General features: G+C 41.6%; 2 protein-coding genes across 5 annotated transcripts; both read left to right on the top strand.

Moving 5' to 3' along the window:
- Nucleotides 1–264: 264 nt before the first annotated feature.
- ahcyl1 (adenosylhomocysteinase-like 1) lies at nucleotides 265–17,343 on the top strand. Of its 4 annotated transcripts, none has more exons than XM_048240478.1 (17): nucleotides 265–766; nucleotides 8,338–8,455; nucleotides 8,657–8,800; nucleotides 11,227–11,327; nucleotides 11,620–11,722; nucleotides 12,311–12,405; nucleotides 12,559–12,665; nucleotides 12,772–12,888; nucleotides 13,006–13,069; nucleotides 13,235–13,323; nucleotides 13,506–13,576; nucleotides 13,897–13,991; nucleotides 14,455–14,553; nucleotides 14,659–14,727; nucleotides 15,324–15,402; nucleotides 15,491–15,611; nucleotides 15,956–17,343. In XM_048240478.1, the coding sequence occupies exons 1-17, from the start codon at nucleotides 590–592 to the stop codon at nucleotides 15,960–15,962; spliced, it is 1,656 nt and encodes a 551-aa protein (XP_048096435.1). In that variant the 5' UTR covers nucleotides 265–589; the 3' UTR covers nucleotides 15,963–17,343. The 4 variants fall into 4 exon arrangements, with proteins under 4 accessions (XP_048096435.1, XP_048096436.1, XP_048096432.1 ...); XM_048240480.1 differs by lacking the exon at nucleotides 265–766 and adding an exon at nucleotides 5,401–5,442 and having other exon boundaries at nucleotides 8,341–8,455; XM_048240479.1 differs by having other exon boundaries at nucleotides 8,341–8,455; nucleotides 15,491–17,343.
- An 86-nt stretch (nucleotides 17,344–17,429) lies between these two features.
- Nucleotides 17,430–20,627, top strand: hspa1b (heat shock protein family A (Hsp70) member 1B). The gene is made up of 2 exons (XM_048240474.1): nucleotides 17,430–17,865; nucleotides 18,188–20,627. Exon 2 carries the CDS (start codon nucleotides 18,198–18,200, stop codon nucleotides 20,115–20,117), a length of 1,920 nt encoding a protein of 639 aa, XP_048096431.1. The 5' UTR covers nucleotides 17,430–17,865; nucleotides 18,188–18,197; the 3' UTR covers nucleotides 20,118–20,627.
- The last annotated feature ends 888 nt before the right edge of the window (nucleotides 20,628–21,515 follow it).

Genomic DNA, 21,515 nt, shown 5'->3' with positions numbered 1-21,515 from the left:
AAGATAAGATTTTAAGTAGTTCTGGTCCAGGAACTCATTTTTTTAAGTAGTCTTAAAACTTCAGAAGTTACACATATAAATGCCTATATTAGGAATTATGTGAAATTGTATCAGTGTACAGTAGCCTACACATTACTTGTAGGCCTACATGTTCTGTCGTTGGCCGTACAACCTTTGCTAGTGTATCGCAGAGAATGCACCATAGTGTGCATGAACCGTGGTAGGAGTGCACCATTATTAGACAAGCCCCTCCCACTCACTGCCTACATGTTCAGGTACTAGCTGCAACAAACTGCTACGCTTCCTGTCAACTGGACAGTGAAATTGAATCGTCGGTTATTTCTGGTTTGTTGTGGAGTTACGTCGACGACAACTCTGAACCACCGTCCGAACATAATCCGCATTAAAATATTGTTGATGCAGTGTTAACAGCATTTAATGCCCACTTGTCAGTTTTCACTAGCAAATTCCGAAGTAAAGGCTACGCAGAAAGGACGGGGAGAAAGGTGACACTCGTGAGAAGGCTCTCCATTGCGTTAACAGCTAAAGGAATCGGACATCATTCATTCGGGTTGCTCAGTAGATTGCAATGACAGATTCAAATGGGGATGGAAAGTTGGAGGTGAAACAGGCCAGTAAAGAAGTGAAGGAGAGCGAGAATGTGGCTGAAAAATACTCCGCGATGACAGTCAAGAACACCGACATGAACGTGGGCGAACTGTCCGCAGCATTTACTGCAGTCCCCACTCACAAATCTGTCAAGAAGGTAAGCCCTGGCTATATATCAGACATGTTGTGGGGTAAACATGATAGCTATGTATTCAAAACTCCGTATTAGGCCTACGTACGTCCATTCTTTTGCCTATTTAAGCTGTTGCGAGTCAGTCGTGATCTGCAGGGATCTGTGATAGGCTACCCTGCTGTTAAAGCATCCGATGTGATGCTCCTAGGTATTTCTAATAAAATATTAAAGCAGCTTTTAATTACTGTGTAAAACTGCGTAAAACTATAGACTGATTAACTAAATATGTCTGTGGTGAGATGATGCAGTCTCCTTTTACATAAACGGGTCGGTTATCATCAGGCTTCTGTATGGCAGTCTAGGGGACAGTAATGTATTAATTGGTTGGTAGGCTACAGCAAACTCTACGCTACTTGTAACGTTAGGTTGCTTCATTGTACTAAATATAGTAGCCTACACCTAGCTTGGCATGGCAAGTCGCTGACTAAATTGTTATGGACATTTCCTCATAGTGCTGTGGTAATCAAGCAATAAATCAGGTAGAGTGAAACGCTGTCCTCAAATAGTTTGTTATCAAGAGGTATAATATTTCCTGATTTGTAACAGATAAATTGCCAGCTTTTCAGTTTACCCTTCACCAGTCTAGCCATGCTATCATTCTTAGCCATGAGTATCCAGGCATGAAAGGAGCTTACCGATCTCTGTGTAACCAGGAGAACACTCCAACTATTGCTATGTGTAATGGGGAAATGGTTTTAAACAGGCGAGGCTTATCTAGGGGCCCGACAAAGGCTTAACCAAGTCCCCCCCAACCCCGACAGATTTTATCATAGAAATATTGACCACTTGTATGTTTAGTAGGACCAGCCAGGCTCTGGGATGTAATGGGATGTTTAAATAGAAGTGGCATGAGCACACTTCTGGATAGGACAGAGCCATGTTACTCCAGCTTTATATAGATGATTATATTCAGATCACAAGGCATTTTAATATCCTGTGATGCATTCTGCTTTACCATATAGTGCACAATAACAATATCTCTGAAATTAAAGCTAAATGGAGATGTATAATTCATCACAGTTAGGAATACCCATCAGATTAATAATTTTGGTAGGATTTAAGGTAAATGCATCATGCATGCATCATGCATCATGCATTTTAAACGTGGCTGATGAACTTCAAATTCAGAACTGAATAACTGTTAAGGATTATCTAAGTCAATGCAATCAATGTATATTACTTCATATGCATGGGTTGATAAGCTGTATATAAACATTGTGCACAAACATGGTACACCACACCTGGAAGTTATTTTCTGTATTTTAAATATCTTTGTGATACATCTATTCACTGGTGTTAGTTTTAGAGTTAAACAAATATTTCTTGCTTCCTGGAAAATGTGCCTGGTTTTGAAACAATGACCGGTTTTCTGTTGTGACAAAAATGAACCAAATGAGGAAACTAATATCTTTGACTTTTGAAAGACGCTCTTAAGCATACAGCAGCGCATGTGTTATCAGGAAGAGTATTAATTTGATTTGCTTTGGGAATGATCTTCTCAAACTAGTGAAACTACCATACATTTAGAAATTCTGGTTGTAGCTTTTTATAAACAAACAGTGGCACAGTCACTTCAGAGATTGTTTGTGTTCAGGATGAAATGCACCATGGGAGTTTGGTGGCATAAAAGGTCATGGTGTAAAGTATCTTTGGAGTGTATAGCCATGATTCTCATATGACTCAGAACAAACAAACCTCTTGGGAAGAGACTAGATCACTACCTGATTGTGGGAGATTTTCACCAGCCAACAGACCTTGTTTTTCTGAAGGAACTGTTTGTTCCAATAAAGTTAATTTTATTTACCAGCATTATTCTGCTCGTATCATTAAAATACAAGTATCCTTTTGACATTTTGTCCCCTTAGAATTATAAGGTCCTATCTACGTTCCGAGCAGTTCTGCGATATTGAGCTTCAAAGTCTTAGAATTCCATAGTTATACTAAGCGGAACAAACCTCTTTAGATAATGTCAGGCAATGCAACTACAAGAAACACCTCACCTCACCTCACCTCACCTTAAGTTGCCACAGAATAAGAATACGTCAATAACTCAATTTTGATAAAAATGTCAGATAGAACTTAGGGGACGATTGACATTTCTGACCTGTTTGTCCAGCCTGTGTGAAGTGCATCAGTAGCCTATGCCAGCCTCAGCATAGCCCTCTAGCACAACACATTCTCTTAAAGTTCTCTCTATTGTGGTTATACAATGAAGTGGATTTGTTTCCTTGCATTCTTCAAAGCATATAACTACATAACATTCTTCCAGATGCCAGTGTATGGTAGGAATGCAAGGAATTCCATAGATATCAAGCCAGTTTATTGATTCCTCTTGTCTACTCAGTATTTTCCAGCTTTGATGTCAGCTTCACTTGTAAGAATTTAAAGTGTCACAGATTTCTGAACAGATATAAGATAGAGTAACTTGAAATGCAATAATGATGAAAACACATAAATAGATAATGTCAGAAAGTCACTCAATAATTCAGATCTCTGTTCTCACTACTTGTGTGTATTATGCATGTTCTTGTTGCCACGTGACTGTTATGTTCATGTTGCTTCAGGTGGGGAGAGTTAACTTCGTTTGGCTCAGCCAGATGCATTCCTCTCCTAGTGTGGAGGGACAGCGGCCATACCATCCTTTAGCAATGAAAACAAAAACATTGTTGTGTGGGGTGCAATGGCAAATATACCATGAACACTCAGTCTGTGTACAGCAAGCATTCAGTTGCAAGCTCTTCATGATGTCTTGTCCACACAGATCCGCAGAAAGCCATCTGATGCTCGCCATTTGTGTTCGCATGCAGGCTTGCGTGGGCAGTGCCTTGGACAACCGATCCTCTGGTGAACGTTATTTTGATAACCTGGGGAAAAAAGTTGCAATAAGCTGAGAAATTTGACACATCTGGTGTGCCTCGCCTCAGGAGCATTCTCTCTCCTCCTGCGCTCTCTGTCTGAATGTTGGCGTCGCGTAAGGGCTGTGACCTTCCGACCCCTGTGATGCTGGTGTGGTCTTGTCAATGTTTAAGGGAAAAACAGACACTCAGGTCTCACACTGAATGAAAATGGCCAGAAAAGCTTGTCTGTGTCTGAATCATAGTCTTCGCTTCCCTTTGATCATAATGCGAATACCCAGAAATGAATATCTCAAGGACAGAGGAATACTGCTAGATTGTGTGTAATGTTTTGGGTCTGGGAAACCATATTGTTGTTATTTAACCAAAACTAAGAACAAAATATACTGTGCGACTCTATACGACTCCATTTTACCAGCAGTGGATGAAGTCATGGGTGGGGTTTCGTGCAAACAGATGCTGGTAAGCTAGCCTAACGAATTACTTAGTGTATTTTATCCACAGCTTTTGGTTGGCTTAACCTACTTGTACTTATAGAAAGGTTCAGCAGCCATCGTTCTTGTAATTTTAGCATAGTGGACTTCCCGTGCACTGACTGATATTATGGTGGTGTTGTTGTTGAGGTGAACTTTGGTCTTTTTTTAACTTTATAAAGTAGCAATTAAAGTAAAAGACTAAAAGGTTTGATAACAGTTCCATATCAGCAAAAGATAACCTACCAACAGCAGTTCAACTCAATTTGTGTTAACTAGATATATACATTTCCATGTTAAAATGCAATATGACATCATTCATAATCTCCCTCAACTGGCATTTTATAGACCAAGGTCCTGTTAAGATAAACCATGGCATGAATTGACCATTTGTCTTTGCTTGTTTTTCTATTTACTGCCATATATTATGCTACTTCTTTACTCGAAAGTCGGAGAAAGCTCCAAAGGAAGCTTGGCATCACTGTGTGTGTGGCCCTGGGCCAGAGTACTAATTCCCTCACAGGCCCAGGTATTAGCGGAGTCACACTACTCAGCCGGTCGGCCGCTCTGCCATCAACTGCTTGACCACGGTCAGGCCTGAGTCCGTGACCCGGCTGACTCTTTGAGACACTGAGCGAGGAGGAGGGGGGGGATGGGGGCGGAATATTTTTAGCCGGGATTCAAGATGGAGCTCCAGTGGCTGTCCGTCAGTGCTCAGGGTTCATGGAAACGGTCCTTAAATCCTCCTGAGTCCTTTTTTATTAGCACTCCCAGACGACGAGCCCTCAGCGGGAAAGTGAAAAGCTGGCTACACTCGGGAACTTGCGCTTTTAGATTAATACAGATCAGAGGCTAAGTCAACATCACTTGTTGTGAGTTGTTGTTTTTTCCCCCTCCTCCTCCTCCTTCTTCAGTGGGGGAAGGCATTCTCAAATCCCTCTCAGGAATCCACAAGCAGGCTGCCCTGTGTGTCTGTCTGTGCCTCCTGGTGCTGCAGAGGGTTAAAGCAGTCAGACATTCATACATAAGAGGTTGGTGTGTGTGTGTGTGTGTGTGTGTGTGTGTGTGTGTGGGGAGAAGAGAAGGGGGGGGGGTCAGCTTTATGACTGGTGGAGGTTCTGGGTTTGGACTCCGCACCCACCCACCCACTCCTGCCTGAAGTTTGCCATATGAAAATCATGACAATAGGGAACCTCCCCTTGTGTGTGTGAGAGCAAACTGCTGGGAGAGCACACGGGATGTAATATCAGACTGCTGAGCCGGTGGACAGAGACGCACAGGAAACATGGAGCAGAATGATAGCAGGCACAGGGTGAGTGCTGCTGGCGCATCCAGTGATGCCCGCCAGGGGCTTTTATAGGGCAGGTGTAGCACTGTAACTAGAGATGATCGGTTGTTTGCTCTCTTGGAAGGATGTGATAGTCAACATGGGAAACACTTTAGCCACTGTAGTAATAAAACTGAACAGCTTAAAAATGTGAGGCCCAAAAGTGCCTCTTGATTTGGTAAAGCCAGTGATGCAAAATTCAACCTTGCCCTTACGCCAGGATGAAACACAGATGTTAAATCTGAGTTTCAGGGTTTCATATATTAGTGTTTTAAGAAGCTGGATTCCTGCTTTTAGTGCATGATTGGAAATGCTTGCATATTAGTGAGAGTCATGACTTGAGAGTCAAGGTTTGGGTAGAGTATACAACATGATTGTTTCTCATATATATTTTTTTTACATTAAGCTTCTCTTACATCAACATTTATATGTCTGCTGCTCAGAATCAAATTATGTTTACATGTATCTGTACAATTTACAATGTTGGTTTAGGCTAGTTGGGCAAAAGGATACAGCTGTACTGTCAAGTATCTCCATTATATAACAATATTACCATATATTATTTGTTATGCTTTAGCTTCTAAGGGTATTATTTGTTATGCTTTAGCTTCTAAGGGTATGCCATGTTTTGTACTCCATACTGTGAACACACAAGGGCTGCTAGGTCCACCCAGAGGTTCCAGGCATTTGTACCCTAAGTGTCAGAAACTGTAGCTCACATGCAAGTGTGTTTTACTTTCACGTTTCTTTGAATCATCAGTTGTCTGTTATGTCAACTTTCTGGACCCATAGAAGAGTTTGCAGTCAAAACAAGGCCCACCTAAATCTCTCCAAATATTTGGTAATATAATAATAATGGGGTGTAGTGGGTTGGTTAAAGTATATAAAGGTAAAGCATTTACTAGCCATACATTATATAACTATTATGCATTTTTATAACTCAACAACTCTACAATTAACAGTATAGAAATCAGATATCGCTCTAATTCTATAAACATTTTTAAAGCTTTTGAACTCTTATTGTTTTCTGACCAGGAAAAATACCACCACTACAATACTGATATATGAAGAGATGGTTATAACCAAATAAAGGAATAGTTATAAGACTACTGTAATATGTGGACACTAACATGCATACAAAGGATGAACATCATAAGAATTACATCATTGATGTATGTCTGGACGCATTTTATAAAATGTACTGTTATTATGTAAGTACAGAGGCACAATCATTAATTTATTCATTAAGTAGAAATCATGCACAGGGCTTTGACTGTGTTTTTATTTCATGATGTGTCTGGGCTAAGTTTACTGAGATATTTGGAGCTGATCCAAGGCCAGTCCCCTTCACTGAGTGCTTTGTGAATATACTGTGAGCTCATCTCATTTTACTTGCAGTGCTTTCATGAAACAGCTTTGAAACATTTGGTGATGTTCACATCAACAGCTGAGTCCTCAGTATTTGAAAATAAAACATAAACATGTGTGGTGGAATGGGATCTAAAATAGAATTTGGGCCAACGTTTAAAGAGCCCTCTGATTTATCTGTGATGTGCCTGTGTAAATCTCACTGGCCCAGGTGAAACCTCAGCCTCGTGGTGGGCTGCTTCTCCACCCTGCTCTTGTCCGGGACATGTGAGTGAAAGGGGGTTGTTTCTCAGGCAGATGGCGAAAACTAAGATCCATGCCCCTGTCCAAGTGAACTAGGCCACGCAGCGCCTAGCACTGAGCTCTTGTCTCCTACCAGCTCACGTGCATCCGGACGTGGTGAGGATTCTGAGGAATCCTTGCCCTACTCCGCTCTGTGCATGCTTCAGGCTCGTAATGAGAAGACCTCATCAGCTACGTAGTTTGCCACTTGGGCGAATCCAAGTCTTGTCTTAAATTCTCATATTGTTAGTCTTGACAACAAAATGATGCGTCCTTCTAACATATATTTGGAGAGGAACACATAGTGATCTTACTGTGCGCTGCTGAATCCCACAGTGTCTTGTAGTTATAGGTAAATACTGTACATGTGATATATTGCAGTATATGCAGTTGTTGCAAAAACATTGATTAATCCAGTGCCTTCTGATTGACATTGTTTGCATCGATACAATCAACTCAACCATGTAAATGTTACTCTGTCAAAAGATCATAACAAATACATTTACTACGGCACATTAAAATTATAGCAGCATTAAAGCATTAAAACTCAGTGTTTTGTATGAAAAGTTCAATAATAATTATGCATTTAAAATATACACTTATATTTCATGTAGTGCATATTCATTCTATTCAGGGAAAAAGTGCAGCAAAAATTGTGCTGACCTAACATTTCTATGGCAGTACAAGTGCATGGTGCAGTGTCAAGGTTGAGGTGGTCATGGGTGAAAACTTTGCTTGTGCGTCACTTTGTCACCATACGCATAGGTCAATCTTAATAATAAAAAACAAACCTGTAAACGAAACACGGAGGCTGTCTGAATGCTAAACAAGTCGGAAGAAAACACCTTGCCTTACCACTCAAAGTGGTGACTCACTTATCTCCCAGACAGACACGGCTGTTGTGGTTTCATGCACAGCCAGCCCTAAGTCAGGCGTCTACAGATCAAGTCAGGTGTCTACAGATCAGCATCCATGTTGTCTAAACACCAAACACTCAGAGCTGGGCTGAGTGTCAAGGTGATTTAAGGTGAGAGGACGTAGACAGGCATTTGGCTGAGTCATGGGGTTTCTGCATCACTATTGGCAACAATAAAAAAACACCTGAGCCAAAATGCATCTTGAGGCTGATGCATGAATGATCCTGTCATCTATTTATGGACAGTCTGATTCACAGCTAATGTGCCCTCTCTCTCTCTCTTTCTCTCTCTCTCTCTCTCTCTGTTTCCACAGCAGATCCAGTTTGCCAACCAGGAGGACAAACAGGAGTTCAGCAAGTTCCCCACCAAGGCAGGCCGGCGCTCGCTGTCCCGCTCCATCTCCCAGTCTTCAACGGACAGCTACAGCTCAGGTCTGTCCAGCCTCTGATCTGCTCTCCACAACATGGCTGGGCCCCAGGGCCCAGTGTCCCTCTCTCTCAGTCATAACCCCACAGCATGAATCTATCAATAATCGCTCAGCACTCATCAAAGTAGAGTGGCCCAGCTGACTGCGTGATAGACTGGCTGTGCTAATGTCATTAAGTGTGAACTGTGTTATGTGTGAACTCCAGCGGCCTCCTACACGGACAGCTCTGATGATGAGTCTTCTCCGCGGGACAAGAACCAGGTCAACTCCAAGGGCAGCAGTGACTTCTGTGTGAAAAACATCAAGCAGGCGGAGTTTGGCCGCCGTGAAATAGAGATCGCAGAGCAAGGTAGGAGTTCTCTTTAGCACACACACACACACACACACACACACACACAAACAAACAAACATATACACGATTATGGCTTGGTCAGATTACAGGATTTCAGCCCGATTTTTCCATGATTTCTGTCGCAGCCGACACATTTTCAGTGTCATACCCAAATATGAGAGGTTGGGAATGACGCCGAAGGAGGAACGCGTCTTGTAATGTGACATATTCAGCGACCAGCGATTTATTGTCTGCGACGTTCCACAACCCCACAACAAAAAGTCTTGTAATGTGGCCAATCTCACGACCAAGACGTGGCAATAATTTATGGTTATATGATTGCATAGTCTGACATAGTCAATCCTAAAAGACCATCGTGGAAGTCAAAAAAAGTTGTGTAATCTGACCAAGTCATTACACTGTCTACTTCCTGTGTCTCTGGCTGTCTCTCTTTCCTACACACACACACACACACACACACACACACACACACACACACACACACACACACACACACACATTCATGGCACCAAAGATGTGTACATACACACACACACACACACACACACACATTCATGCACCAAAGATGTACACACACACACACGCACACACACATTCATGCACCAAAGATGTACATGCACGCACACACACACACACGCTGGTTTTATTTCAAGTGCTTTTAAGTTGTCAGTGAAGCCAGTGGAATTGTTCCAGATGTATGTGTTGCCTCAGGCAGGATAAAGCCAATGGCAGCAACATTTTCCTTATGTAACTGTACTATAGTCATGCAAATTATTGATCTTCCTCTTCAGCCGGTTTTACAGACCACACACTTAAATTCTGAGCATGTTCAGTCAAACAGCGATGCAAGTATCACAGCACAGTGGCTTGTATTTACATTAGGGCTGTCAGATTTTCAAGAGATGATTACCGTGGCCAAAACAATTAACAATATCATGATATCTATAGAAAATGTGATATTGCTATCAGTGTAATTCATCTTTTTTTAATTGTGTACACATGTATAAAAGCATACAATAAGAACACTAAATGTATAATGAAGAGGCAACCAGATGAACTCTTAAACAAAATGTATTATTTCTATTATTATTATTCATCAATACCATTATATTTTGAAACCCTTAGTTAACATACAGTATTTCAGATTTTGAATGATTCTTCACATGGTGGGTGTTAAAGTGCAGTTTTGCAATTCCTACCCCATAAACTTCAGTAGTCAACTTCAAAATAACTTTTGGTAAAACAAAATTGTGGACTGCATCTTTAAGTAAGCATTCTTGTCAGAACACAGGAATCCTTTTTGGAGAGCAGCCTCTCTCTCTCTCTCTCTCCCCTATTTCTCAGACACTAGCTCACACACACACAAAGAGATTCATACAAGCATAGTTGGTAGTAGGTGATGCGCTTTGGGAAGGTACATGTCACTCTGTGAAATAAGCATTGAGAATAGCCGGATGGCTGAAACGTCTGCTCTTGCTCCCAAAATTAAATGGAAAAACTCCTTTCTGACTTTGTTTAAGTAATTTCTTTCAGTGTGCGAACTACTCCTCTCTCTCTCTTCAACTCTTGGTTCAAACGCACCTGGCTAAACTCTAGATTATCTGAGCGCAACAATACTCCCCTGCACTCTGTGAAATAAGACCACTGTTTTATGAAATCTGCTGAAAATGCTGTAACAAAGAAAACATTACCCAGAGAGGCTGGGAAGACTCTTGGAAGAGACTCTGCATTTGCAGAACTGAACATCACATGGTTCCCCTTCTGTTGCTCTGGCAGTGTGAGAGTTAACCGTTAACATTTCCTTCTCTCAGCCATAATGCATGAGCGGGTTAAAGCCTAGTCCCCACTGCTGGTTGTGCACAAGATATTACTTCACTCATTTGCACATTATGTCTCTCTGTAAAGATGAATTTTAGGTAGACTTAAACACACGACCAATGCATTTGCACAGTGAAGTGCTTTATTGGCTATTGGATGACTGGGCATCGTTACTTATGAGTGGGCAGGATGTGAGCTGTTGGCGTGTTTAATGTGTTGCGGGGGAGCGCTGAGTGCTTTCTGGAGGTGTGCTGCTGATCTTAAGAAGTGGCGTGTTTCGCAGTGCTGGCCTAAGTGACGAGGAAGTGGCTTTATTCCTCCTGCCAGGCCTCACGGCTGTTTGTGGCAGGCTCATCGAGAGACTGTCCCATGCGTTTCAGTGCGTTCATTAACCTGAGTTCTTTCCACTCCCAAAACCCCCTAACACCCCCACCATCCCCACCCTGCCCTCAACCCCAGTTCTTTGTATTTCTCTCCACTGCTCAGAACATGCCCTCTTTTCTCCCCTACAGCAAGCTGAGTGCAGTTTGAAGTCCACCATCTTGTTAATCTGTAATTAATGAGCGTTTGTGTTTTCCCCCCGACCCCTATTGTGACCTCCACAGACATGTCTGCCCTGATGGCGCTGAGGAAGCGAGCCCAGGGGGAGAAGCCTCTGGCTGGGGCCAAAATAGTCGGCTGTACCCACATCACAGCTCAGACGGCCGTAAGCATCCCCTCATCTCCATTTCCACTGTTGTACACCACCCCTGGTTGTGGTTAAAACACTGAGCATTACGACTGCTTAAAATATCAATAAAGATTGATCCACTGTGTTTGTCTGACTGAGTAAATAAACAGGCCACGCTTCTGTGGCTTGTAAATTTGGGTTTCATTAATGTTGTTGATTACAGTTTAGGATTTGACCGTGTAAAAGCTTAAGTCTTAATCACTTTCCTTGCCGCCTGCTGCTGCTCTCACTCTGACTGAAGTTGTGCTCCGCACTCTCTCTCCCTAAGGTCCTCGTGGAGACCCTGGTTGCCCTGGGAGCTCAGTGCCGCTGGACCGCGTGTAACATCTACTCCACTCAGAACGAGGTGGCCGCTGCCCTGGCCGAGTCAGGTAAACCACTCAGGGGCCCTCAGGGCTCTCATCGAGAGGGAGAGAGTGATAGAGAGAGACAGAGATAGATAGACAGAGAGAGAGAGAGAGAGAGAGAGAAAGAGAGAGAGAGAGAGAGAGAGAGAAAAGATAGAGTAATAGAGAGAGAGCTGATAGAGAGAGTGATAGAGAGAATGATAGAGAATGATAGAGTGATAGATAGAGACATAGAGAGAGATAGAGAGAGAGCAATAGAGAGAGAGCTGATAAAGGCTTTAGTTTTTGAGTGCATGACTCACCGTAACACCTGACACATCCTGTCTCCCACATTTTCAGCTTGTTAGAGCGCTTGCTTAGGCTACTCAACAGTAAACACCCATCTGATTTTTGACAAGTGAAATTAATAATTTTATGTGTTATGTGTTAGTCAGAGGCTCTCTCCACTGGGAATCTGTTGCTAAAGTAATTTCAACTCTACCATATTTGCCCCAAAATCTGGATTATATTTATAAGTAGGTTAACTGTACAACTTCTGCAGAAGTGTTTGGGTCATGTGGGTTGCTCAGGCAAAACTGACAGTGGGCTGGTATATCATTTGGATTGCTGAAGGTGTTGCAGTGTTTGCATGGAAGGGGGAGTCTGAAGATGACTTCTGGTGGTGCATCGATCGTTGTGTTAACACCGAGGGCTGGCAAGCAAATATGGTACCTGCACCACAACACCACATGATTAGGGATTCAAATTTATATTATTTACACCTGATATGTGTTCATTTACAAATACTTTTATGTTATATGGAACAGTCTCTGAATAATTCTCATTAAGAGTGTGTGGTGTGTGCTCTTCTCCTACATTAGATCCTGGATGATGGTGGGGACCTGACGCACTGGGTTTATAAGAAGTACCCAAATGTTTTCAAGAAGACCCAGGGCATTGTGGAGGAGAGCGTCACCGGGGTCCACAGGTAATGCGTTTGGTGTCTGTATGAAACATGGAAGCATCGCAGTTGCAATGCAAATGTAAGTGTATGTGGCAGATTGACTCTACGTGTGAGTGTGTTCACTTCCCAGGCTGTACCAGCTGTCCAAGGCAGGGAAACTGTGTGTTCCTGCCATGAATGTGAATGACTCAGTCACCAAGCAAAAATTTGACAACCTCTACTGTTGCCGGGAGTCCATATTGGATGGGTGAGTGAGCCTTTATGAAGCTATGGCGTCCGCCCAGTGAGCTGAATGTGAGTGTAAAAACACTTTGCGGTGAAACCTAATCTCATCATTTATCCATGTTTTCACAATGCCCTGCAGCCTGAAGAGGACCACTGACGTGATGTTCGGTGGAAAACAAGTGGTGGTCTGTGGCTACGGAGAGGTCAGACAATTTTCCCGCTTCAGTGAAGATGGTCCTCTAGAGACCGGGCGAAACCACCACCATGATTAAATGTGCATGGTGCTGTCTGGCTGGCTACTCTCCATTTCACTTTGGGTGTAACAGTGTGACCGCATGTTTACTCGGCTCTGGCTGTTTGTACTGCAGGTGGGGAAGGGATGCTGCATGGCACTGAAAGCCCTTGGAGCCATCGTCTGCATTACAGAGATAGACCCCATATGTGCCTTGCAGGCCTGGTGAGGACCACAATGTGAACTCAGACAACAGCAGTTTTAAAACAGATTCAGCCTCATACCATTGGGGAAATGACATGACTACAAATGTGCACATAATTTCACACAAAAAAAAAAACATATTTAAGCTGTTGATGCATAGAAGCCAGATGGGGTAAAAATATTGTAATTTGTGTTTCATACAGCATGGACGGTTTTCGGGTAGTCAAGCTGAATGAAGTCATTCGCCAAATGGACATGGTCATCACATGCACAGGTATTTTGAAAATGCAGGTGTGAATTTAGTGACGCGTCTACACCTTTTCCCCCACGTCTGTGTGTGAGGTACGAGAGGAGATTAAAGGAGTGTTTGTTGTACAAATGAGCTGATACGGTTCGTGATAACAAGTGGCTCCATAGCTCTAGTGGCGCCAACCCTCTGTCTGACGCTTTTGGGTTCACTGCATGTGCGTCTCAAATGCATGTATCAGGAAGGGTCAAATGCAAACTCAGTAGACATTTAACCTAAAACATTTCACTGGGTCACCTTCAAGCCTTCATGTGAGTTTTTGTTTTTAACTCAATGTCTGTCACCAGGAAATAAGAACGTAGTGACCAGGGATTACCTGGACCGTATGAAGAACGGCTGCATTGTGTGCAACATGGGTCACTCCAACACAGAGATTGACGTGGTGAGTGTGTGGAAATGCTGGGAGCTCTCACACACATCACACAGCATGTTTGCATTATGCTGACACGGTTGAGTTGGTTTCTACACTTAGGCTGTGCATAACGTTTTAGCCATGTTTGCCATAGAGTGCTGGACAAACATATGCCTGAAAGGTTTTTTTTGTAATGGTACATTTCCAACAGCTGGCACCGTGTGTGATTTGACAACAGAATGCATAGCCTGTGTTTTTCCATGAGTTTAATGATTCTGTTTGTACAATAAAAGGGGTTGATCTGAGTGTTCCAGTAGTTTTATTGATGTGGTGCAATATGTGCATATTTCTAGCATGACTTGATATATATATATATATATATATATATATATATATATATAGGCAATGATTATATATGATTAATGATTATAATGAGTATATATTTCACTGTATGAGTTTGTGTGTAATAACGTTTTGAATATGATCATCCCAGGCTAGCTTGAGGACACCTGAACTGACGTGGGAAAGGGTTCGTTCCCAGGTGGACCATGTTATCTGGCCTGATGGCAAGAGGGTCATCCTGCTAGCAGAGGTGTGGTAGCCTTCCTACTCAGTTCCTTCATCCTGTGTCCACAATAGACTTTCATTTCATGGTTGATTCACGATGCATTTGATCTGTTTTGTGTGCCCACTACAGGGCCGGCTCCTGAACCTCAGTTGTTCCACCGTTCCCTCATTCGTGCTGTCCATCACAGCCACCACTCAGGTAACTGGCAGTGCTGACTGCTCTTTTACAGCTTGGCAAAGCCAACTCAGAGCTAACTAAGGATCCCAGGCTCCCAGTTACCGTAGTCTAAACTAGTGACAGACAAGAGACTCACCAGTCTCCAGTGAAATGTATGAATGTTGAATGGAAATATCCTTTTTTTAAAGAGATAGATACTTTATTGATCCCCAAGGGGAAATTCAAGTTATTTAGTTTTAAACTAAATTATTTAGTTTAGTCCGTTCAAATAAGAAAATAAAATCTAATAATATAATATCTCCTTATCATCTCATTAGTTTCTGCCTGACAACAATGAGATTAAATGGAACTAAAATAAGGATTTAGGCTTACATTTCCTGCTTGTATATTTTCACAATTTGAAGACATTGAATTAGTCTTTGACAAAAGTACTGTTCCAAGCTGTTGTGGAGAGGGATAGTTACGAGATTTTTAGACAGTTATGGCATATATTTAAAGTCACATTTAGCTCCCTTGAGCTATCAAATATTTATCTTTGAGAATTTTCCTATGGGAAAATGCAACAAATGGTGAGTGTTTTTCTAAGATGTATTTTTATCTCATCTGGGTCTCTGAAGGCTTTGGCTCTGATAGAACTGTACAATGCTCCAGAGGGCCGATACAAACAAGATGTCTACCTACTGCCCAAAAAGATGGGTAAGACTTGCTCAAAAATACTTAATTATTTTTTATCAAGTCTCTTGAAAATGTATGTTAGATGAACATAAATTTGTGTTTCTTCCAGATGAATATGTGGCCAGCTTGCATCTTCCTAACTTCGATGCCCACCTGACGGAGTTGTCAGACGAGCAGGCAAAGTACATGGGTCTGAATAAGAACGGCCCATTCAAGCCTAATTACTACCGGTATTAATGCCTGCCACATGTCAGTCTCAACACAGCCTAGCAACATTTAGCCGCCACTCTCCTGTACTACACATTCAAGTACGATAGCTCAGTTACCAGCGACCAAACAACATTTCAACATTGATATCAGTGCACACAGTGAAAAATGAATTCACAAATAAATCACCAAGCAAGGTGTTTACTCCCCCCTACTGGTGATATATGGAACCCATGTGCCCTGATGTTTAACATTCAATTCAGACTTAGGGATGTACATGTAGTATTTCACTAAATATGAAGGACATTTATTTGGATAGCTGATAGAACACTGATGTACTCATGAAGTTTTATTTTCACAATTACAGATATTAACAAGAGGGAATGCCAGAGAGCAAGAGGAAATCAGTAGTCTTCAAAGTTCTGAAGTAACTTTTTTTATTGCTATAATTTTAATCAAGTCTAATCTACTAGTCAACATTTCTATCCTTAAGGTAGGCTACTATTATGTATTCAATTATACCTATAGGTATTGTGACCAATAAAACTTCCTTAATTCCCTAGTCATAAAATATGTCTTAAATCATGTCTTAATGTTTTCTATTGTTGATTACTTTTTTTATTATCAAATAAGTACTTATTGATCATAGTCCATTTACGGAATTATTCAAAACAGTGCCAAATCCTGGCCACATGATCCGAACAGAATGTATCCTGTGTGTGATTTCATTTCTTTTGATGCGTTGCACAAACAGTTTTCAAGAATTACTTAGATAATTATCAATTATTAAGGAAATCTCCCAATCAGAAACATTTAATGCACTGAAGGACCCTCTGTCTATATGTATTAGAATGTTGACCTGTACTTCTGTGTTACATGTGTAAAATGAAAATGTATAGTGGATATAATAATTTCTACTTAGCTTCTATTTTAGAAACAAGTCACGCTATTTGTGTAAGCTTTACTCAGCTCAGGAGTGCATGGAGCACAGACCTAGATGTAATAGTATTCCCTGGACCTGGAAGGTTCTCTCTATAGCTGGATTTAACACTCTCATCACTGACCACACATTACACTCTGCCATTAACACTCCATATTTCAGCACTGCATTATAAATTATATTTTTTTCATTCCATAAGTTTTCAATTTGCCTTATTTAGAGGAAATGACACACGGTCATAAGCTTCACTTTTGGTTCCTCTCATAGCAGGTGTGCCTTCCAAGGCACTTTGTGATCAGATCCAAATGCCTCAACTGTTCTGTAAAAACATATGGAAATCAGAGAAGCATACATGGCATGTCACTCACATGATTATTTATCTATCTAACCAATTTGAATAGCTGTGTGACCTGTAACTTGTTGAGTATTTGAAAACTGGCTGATTGCACACATTTTTACATTTTTATTTTCACGTTTCATGTACATTAATAATCCATGGCAGGACCTCTCGATCACTCCTCTTCCTTGACCCTTTAAGAACCTATTTTTTGTGGATGTACACTTGTACAAAAATGCCAGCTGGCTTGAAGGAAATATCACTGTGAATTTCAACATGGGAAAGCATTAACGTACGTGTTGATTTTCTTGATCAGTAAGATATGCATCTGGACACCTCTAGTCTTTCCCATGGCCATTGATTTTGTTCTTCTCACTGTGTAACGTTATCCGCAGCATATGTGTTGTATTTAAAATGTAACGACTTAATTGCTGTTTTAGTGCAAATATTTGCATCACAATAAATAAAGTCACGCCAATCCAGTCACAAGTTTTTTTTATCCCCCTACATTTTATGCTACATGCAACAAACGGTTGTGATTGTGTGGGTCCGTGTTTACCGGCAATGAGTCTCGACGGTACAGCCAGATAGCCTACTCAAGAATGGGCAGTGATTACGGGGTAAAAATAAATAATGTGAGGAATGAATGGATTTTCCAGTCCATACTTTCCCCTCTAACTAGACCCAGTAAAATCGAGGTAACTAATTTCAACTCGCCATCGTCTTCTTGGCTGTTAGTATTCTCCTTAAGGCAACAGCTGCCTGTCATGGCGCCAACGTCAGTGGTAAGTTCAGGAACTATCCACCACCACTAGTAGAAAGTTCAAGTCGTATCCGCCAGCTTCTGAAATGTCACTGTCGTCAGAGTATGGAGTAGTCTAGAACAGACAACGGCTATATAAATATGTCTAGTTGACTCTGCATGCTCACATATTAAAAAAAGCGAAAGCACAAATCCAGTGCGCAACAACGCATTCAGAGGGAAAACATCACTTTATCTGTGAGTAGCTTTACCAGAGATTTTACTGTTTGCATGTCATGTCATGATGGTTGAGGAACTATCAGGTAGCCTAATCCCTGAATAATTGTTGCAATTTTTGCTTTTATCCAAAGTGATTACAATTGAGGAACAACCAAGTTTGACATATAATTGATATAATAGTTTTATATTAAATAATAATACATGTGCATACAGTTTATGTGTGGCTTATACAGTGCCTACTAGTTGACAAGCTATGATAAATGAACATGTGAATGAATGTGTTGTTTTCATGGATAGCTCAGTTTTGATTATCTAAATACCATATTAATTCGAATTTTAGGTCTACTAAAATGTCTGCTGCTAAAGGAGTATCAATTGGAATTGATCTGGGAACAACCTATTCATGTGTGGGAGTATTTCAGCATGGTAAAATTGAAATAATTGCCAATGACCAGGGAAACAGGACAACACCCAGCTATGTGGCCTTCACAGACACAGAGAGACTTATTGGAGATGCAGCCAAAAACCAAGTTGCCATGAACCCCAACAATACTATATTTGATGCTAAACGGCTTATTGGCAGAAAATTTGATGACCCCATAGTCCAGTCTGACATGAAACTCTGGCCCTTTAAGGTGGTTAATGATAGCGGAAAACCCAAAGTACAAGTTGAATACAAAGGAGAAACTAAAACCTTCTATCCTGAGGAGATCTCCTCCATGGTCCTGGTCAAAATGAGACAGATTTCGGAGGCCTTCTTGGGACAGCAGGTTAACAATGCTGTCATCACAGTCCCAGCCTACTTTAATGACTCACAACGGCAGGCAACCACGGATGCAGGCGTCATCGCTGGTCTTAATGTCTTGAGAATCATCAATGAACCCACAGCAGCTGCCATTGCCTATGGCCTGGACAAAGGGAACAGAGGGGAGCGCAATGTATTGATCTTTGACCTTGGAGGAGGCACCTTTGATGTGTCAGTCCTGACGATAGAAGATGGAATTTTTGAAGTGAAGGCAACAGCAGGAGACACGCACCTGGGTGGGGAGGACTTTGACAATCGCATGGTCCAACACTTTGTCGATGAATTCAAGAGGAAAAACAAAAAGGACATAAGTCAGAACAAGAGGGCTGTGAGGAGATTGCGTACAGCATGCGAGAGGGCCAAGAGAATCCTGTCGTCCAGCACCCAGGCAAGCCTCGAGATCGACTCGCTCTTTGATGGCATTGACTTCTACACGTCCATCACCAGGGCACGCTTTGAGGAGTTAAACTCTGAACTCTTCAGGGGAACATTAGAACCAGTTGAAAAAGCCCTCAGGGATGCCAAAATGGACAAAAGCCAGGTCCATGACATTGTGCTTGTGGGTGGCTCGACACGCATCCCTAAAATTCAAAAACTCCTGCAGGATTTCTTCAACGGTAGAGATTTGAATAGAAGTATAAATCCGGACGAGGCAGTGGCATACGGAGCAGCTGTTCAGGCTGCCGTCCTCATGGGTGATACTTCAGAAAATGTACAGGACTTACTGTTGCTCGATGTTGCTCCACTTTCTTTAGGTATTGAGACTGCTGGAGGAGTCATGACACCCCTGATTAAACGCAATACCACTATCCCGTCAAAACAGACACAGATATTCTCAACATATTCAGACGACCAGCCCGGTGTGCTGATTCAAGTGTATGAAGGTGAACGAGCCATGACCAAAGATAATAGCCTTCTTGGAAAGTTTGAACTCATTGGTATCCCGCCTGCGCCTCGTGGAGTCCCTCAGATTGAGGTGACCTTTGACATTGACGCGAATGGCATCCTGAATGTTTCAGCAGCTGACAAGAGCACTGGCAAAGAGAACAAGATCACAATCACCAATGATAAGGGACGGTTGAGCAAAGAAGAAATTGACAGGATGGTCCAAGAAGCCGACAAGTACAGGGCAGAGGATGAACTCCAGAGAGAGAGGATTGCTGCCAGGAATTCTCTTGAGTCATATGCCTTCAATATGAAGAGCAGTGTGGAGGACGAGAAGATGAGGGGGAAAATCAGTGAGGAGGAGAAGAACAAAGTCATAGAGAAGTGTAAAGAAGCAATCTCCTGGCTTGACAACAACCAACTGGCTGAAAAGGAAGAGTATGAGCACCACCTGAAGGAACTTGAGAAAGTGTGCAGTCCAGTCATCTCCAAACTGTACCAGGGAGGGGTACCACTAGGAGGCTGTAGAGCCCAGGCTCAAGCTGAATCTCAAGGTCCCACCATTGAGGAACTGGATTAAACTGGTAGAATTATGGAGGCAAGACGTTGGTGCTGGAGCTGTGACAGAAAGAGACTGCTCTTTGTGAAACAGCTCTTATGCAGTATTGTAGCAAATCTCAGAAGAACGGAATGGTTTATTATCTTAACCCGAAGTCAAACTGGCTAAAACAGGACGGTAAATCCTTTGGAGGGGATTAGTCTGAGCCTTAAGTACTTCCAAAAGGTGTTATGGGAAATTTATTTTCGACTCAAACAGGCACTATTTTTGTCTCAGAGCTATTGGTAACAAAAATAAATAGGGGATGCACATATCCTAATAACAATGATAAAGCAATTTAAGCTGTAACAGATTGAAATGTGTGTTCTTTTCCAAGAAAGTTATTTTTTCAACCAGTGTTTTTAAATAGAATTACGTTGTAAAACATATATTGTAACTGCATGTTTTGGGACAGACAAATGTTTCAAACTATGTCAGTATGTTATTTCTGTATCTTTTCTGTAATTGATTAAAAATAAAAATATCACAGTGCTGTTTCTTGTTGTGCATTTTGCAGGACATGTGACAATGACTGAAAAAAAAAACAATACTGTTATTGGCTCTGCCTTAGATTAGTCAGATTATCTGGATGAATGGCAAGGAGAAAGCAAAAGTGCATAATTACTTTATATTGTAAGCCTACATCCATTCTATTTTTTAAAGGATCCAGATGTTACAGTCATGCACAAGTCTTCCAATCATCTCAAAAGTTTCTTGAAGAAGTTGTAAGTTACTCTGCATGCACACTAGGTGGCAACGTATGACAAGCTAGTAAAATGACCTATACTTTAGCATAATCACTTTATTACTTTATCTTTTTGCATTGACTTTATCACTTAACCTGCATCTCTGTCTCTACAAACTAATCATCTGAGAGAATAAATACAAGCAACAACCTAAAGGTATAGTCAATAAAATGTTATAGGCATCCATAGCTTAGACCAGTGATTCTTAAACTGGGTCAGGACCCCCAGAGTGGTCGCCAAAATATTGGAGGGGTCGCGAAATAAATAGATAGATAGATAGATAGATAGATAGATAGATACTTTATTGATCCCCGAGGGGAAATTCAGGGGGGTCTCAGTAGCATACAGACATCACACACAACATGCACTTACAGCAGAAATGGTAAATATAAGTATAAACATATAACCAAACTCCACTGTACAATAAAGACAGTAGGAGATAAGAAAAACTAACAAAACTAAATACTAAATATACTATATAAATAAATGTAAAAAATCCAGTGTGCTTGAGGGTGATCAAGCATGAGACGCTTGTAGTGACAGGGCCTGTAGTTCTGTGTGCATGGGTGAGGTGCTTAAGAGAGGTGAGTGTCATGGTGAAGGTGCAAAAAAAGTAGTCCAACAGTAGTCCTTT

The sequence above is a fragment of the Alosa alosa genome, chromosome 4, assembly GCF_017589495.1.
Source record: "Alosa alosa isolate M-15738 ecotype Scorff River chromosome 4, AALO_Geno_1.1, whole genome shotgun sequence".
Classification (NCBI taxonomy): Eukaryota; Metazoa; Chordata; class Actinopteri; order Clupeiformes; family Clupeidae; genus Alosa; species Alosa alosa.
This window is presented reverse-complemented; position numbering and strand designations above follow the sequence as displayed.

Bases quoted from the DNA above. Each gene is read 5' to 3' on its own strand.
- hspa1b (XM_048240474.1), top strand. From the start codon at position 18,198: ATGTCTGCTGCTAAAGGAGTATCAATTGGAATTGATCTGGGAACAACC.
- ahcyl1 (XM_048240478.1), top strand. From the start codon at position 590: ATGACAGATTCAAATGGGGATGGAAAGTTGGAGGTGAAACAGGCCAGT. The intron at 12,666-12,771 runs GTAATGCGTTTG...TTCACTTCCCAG, and splicing joins AGCGTCACCGGGGTCCACAG to GCTGTACCAGCTGTCCAAGG. The intron at 12,889-13,005 runs GTGAGTGAGCCT...AATGCCCTGCAG, and splicing joins CGGGAGTCCATATTGGATGG to CCTGAAGAGGACCACTGACG.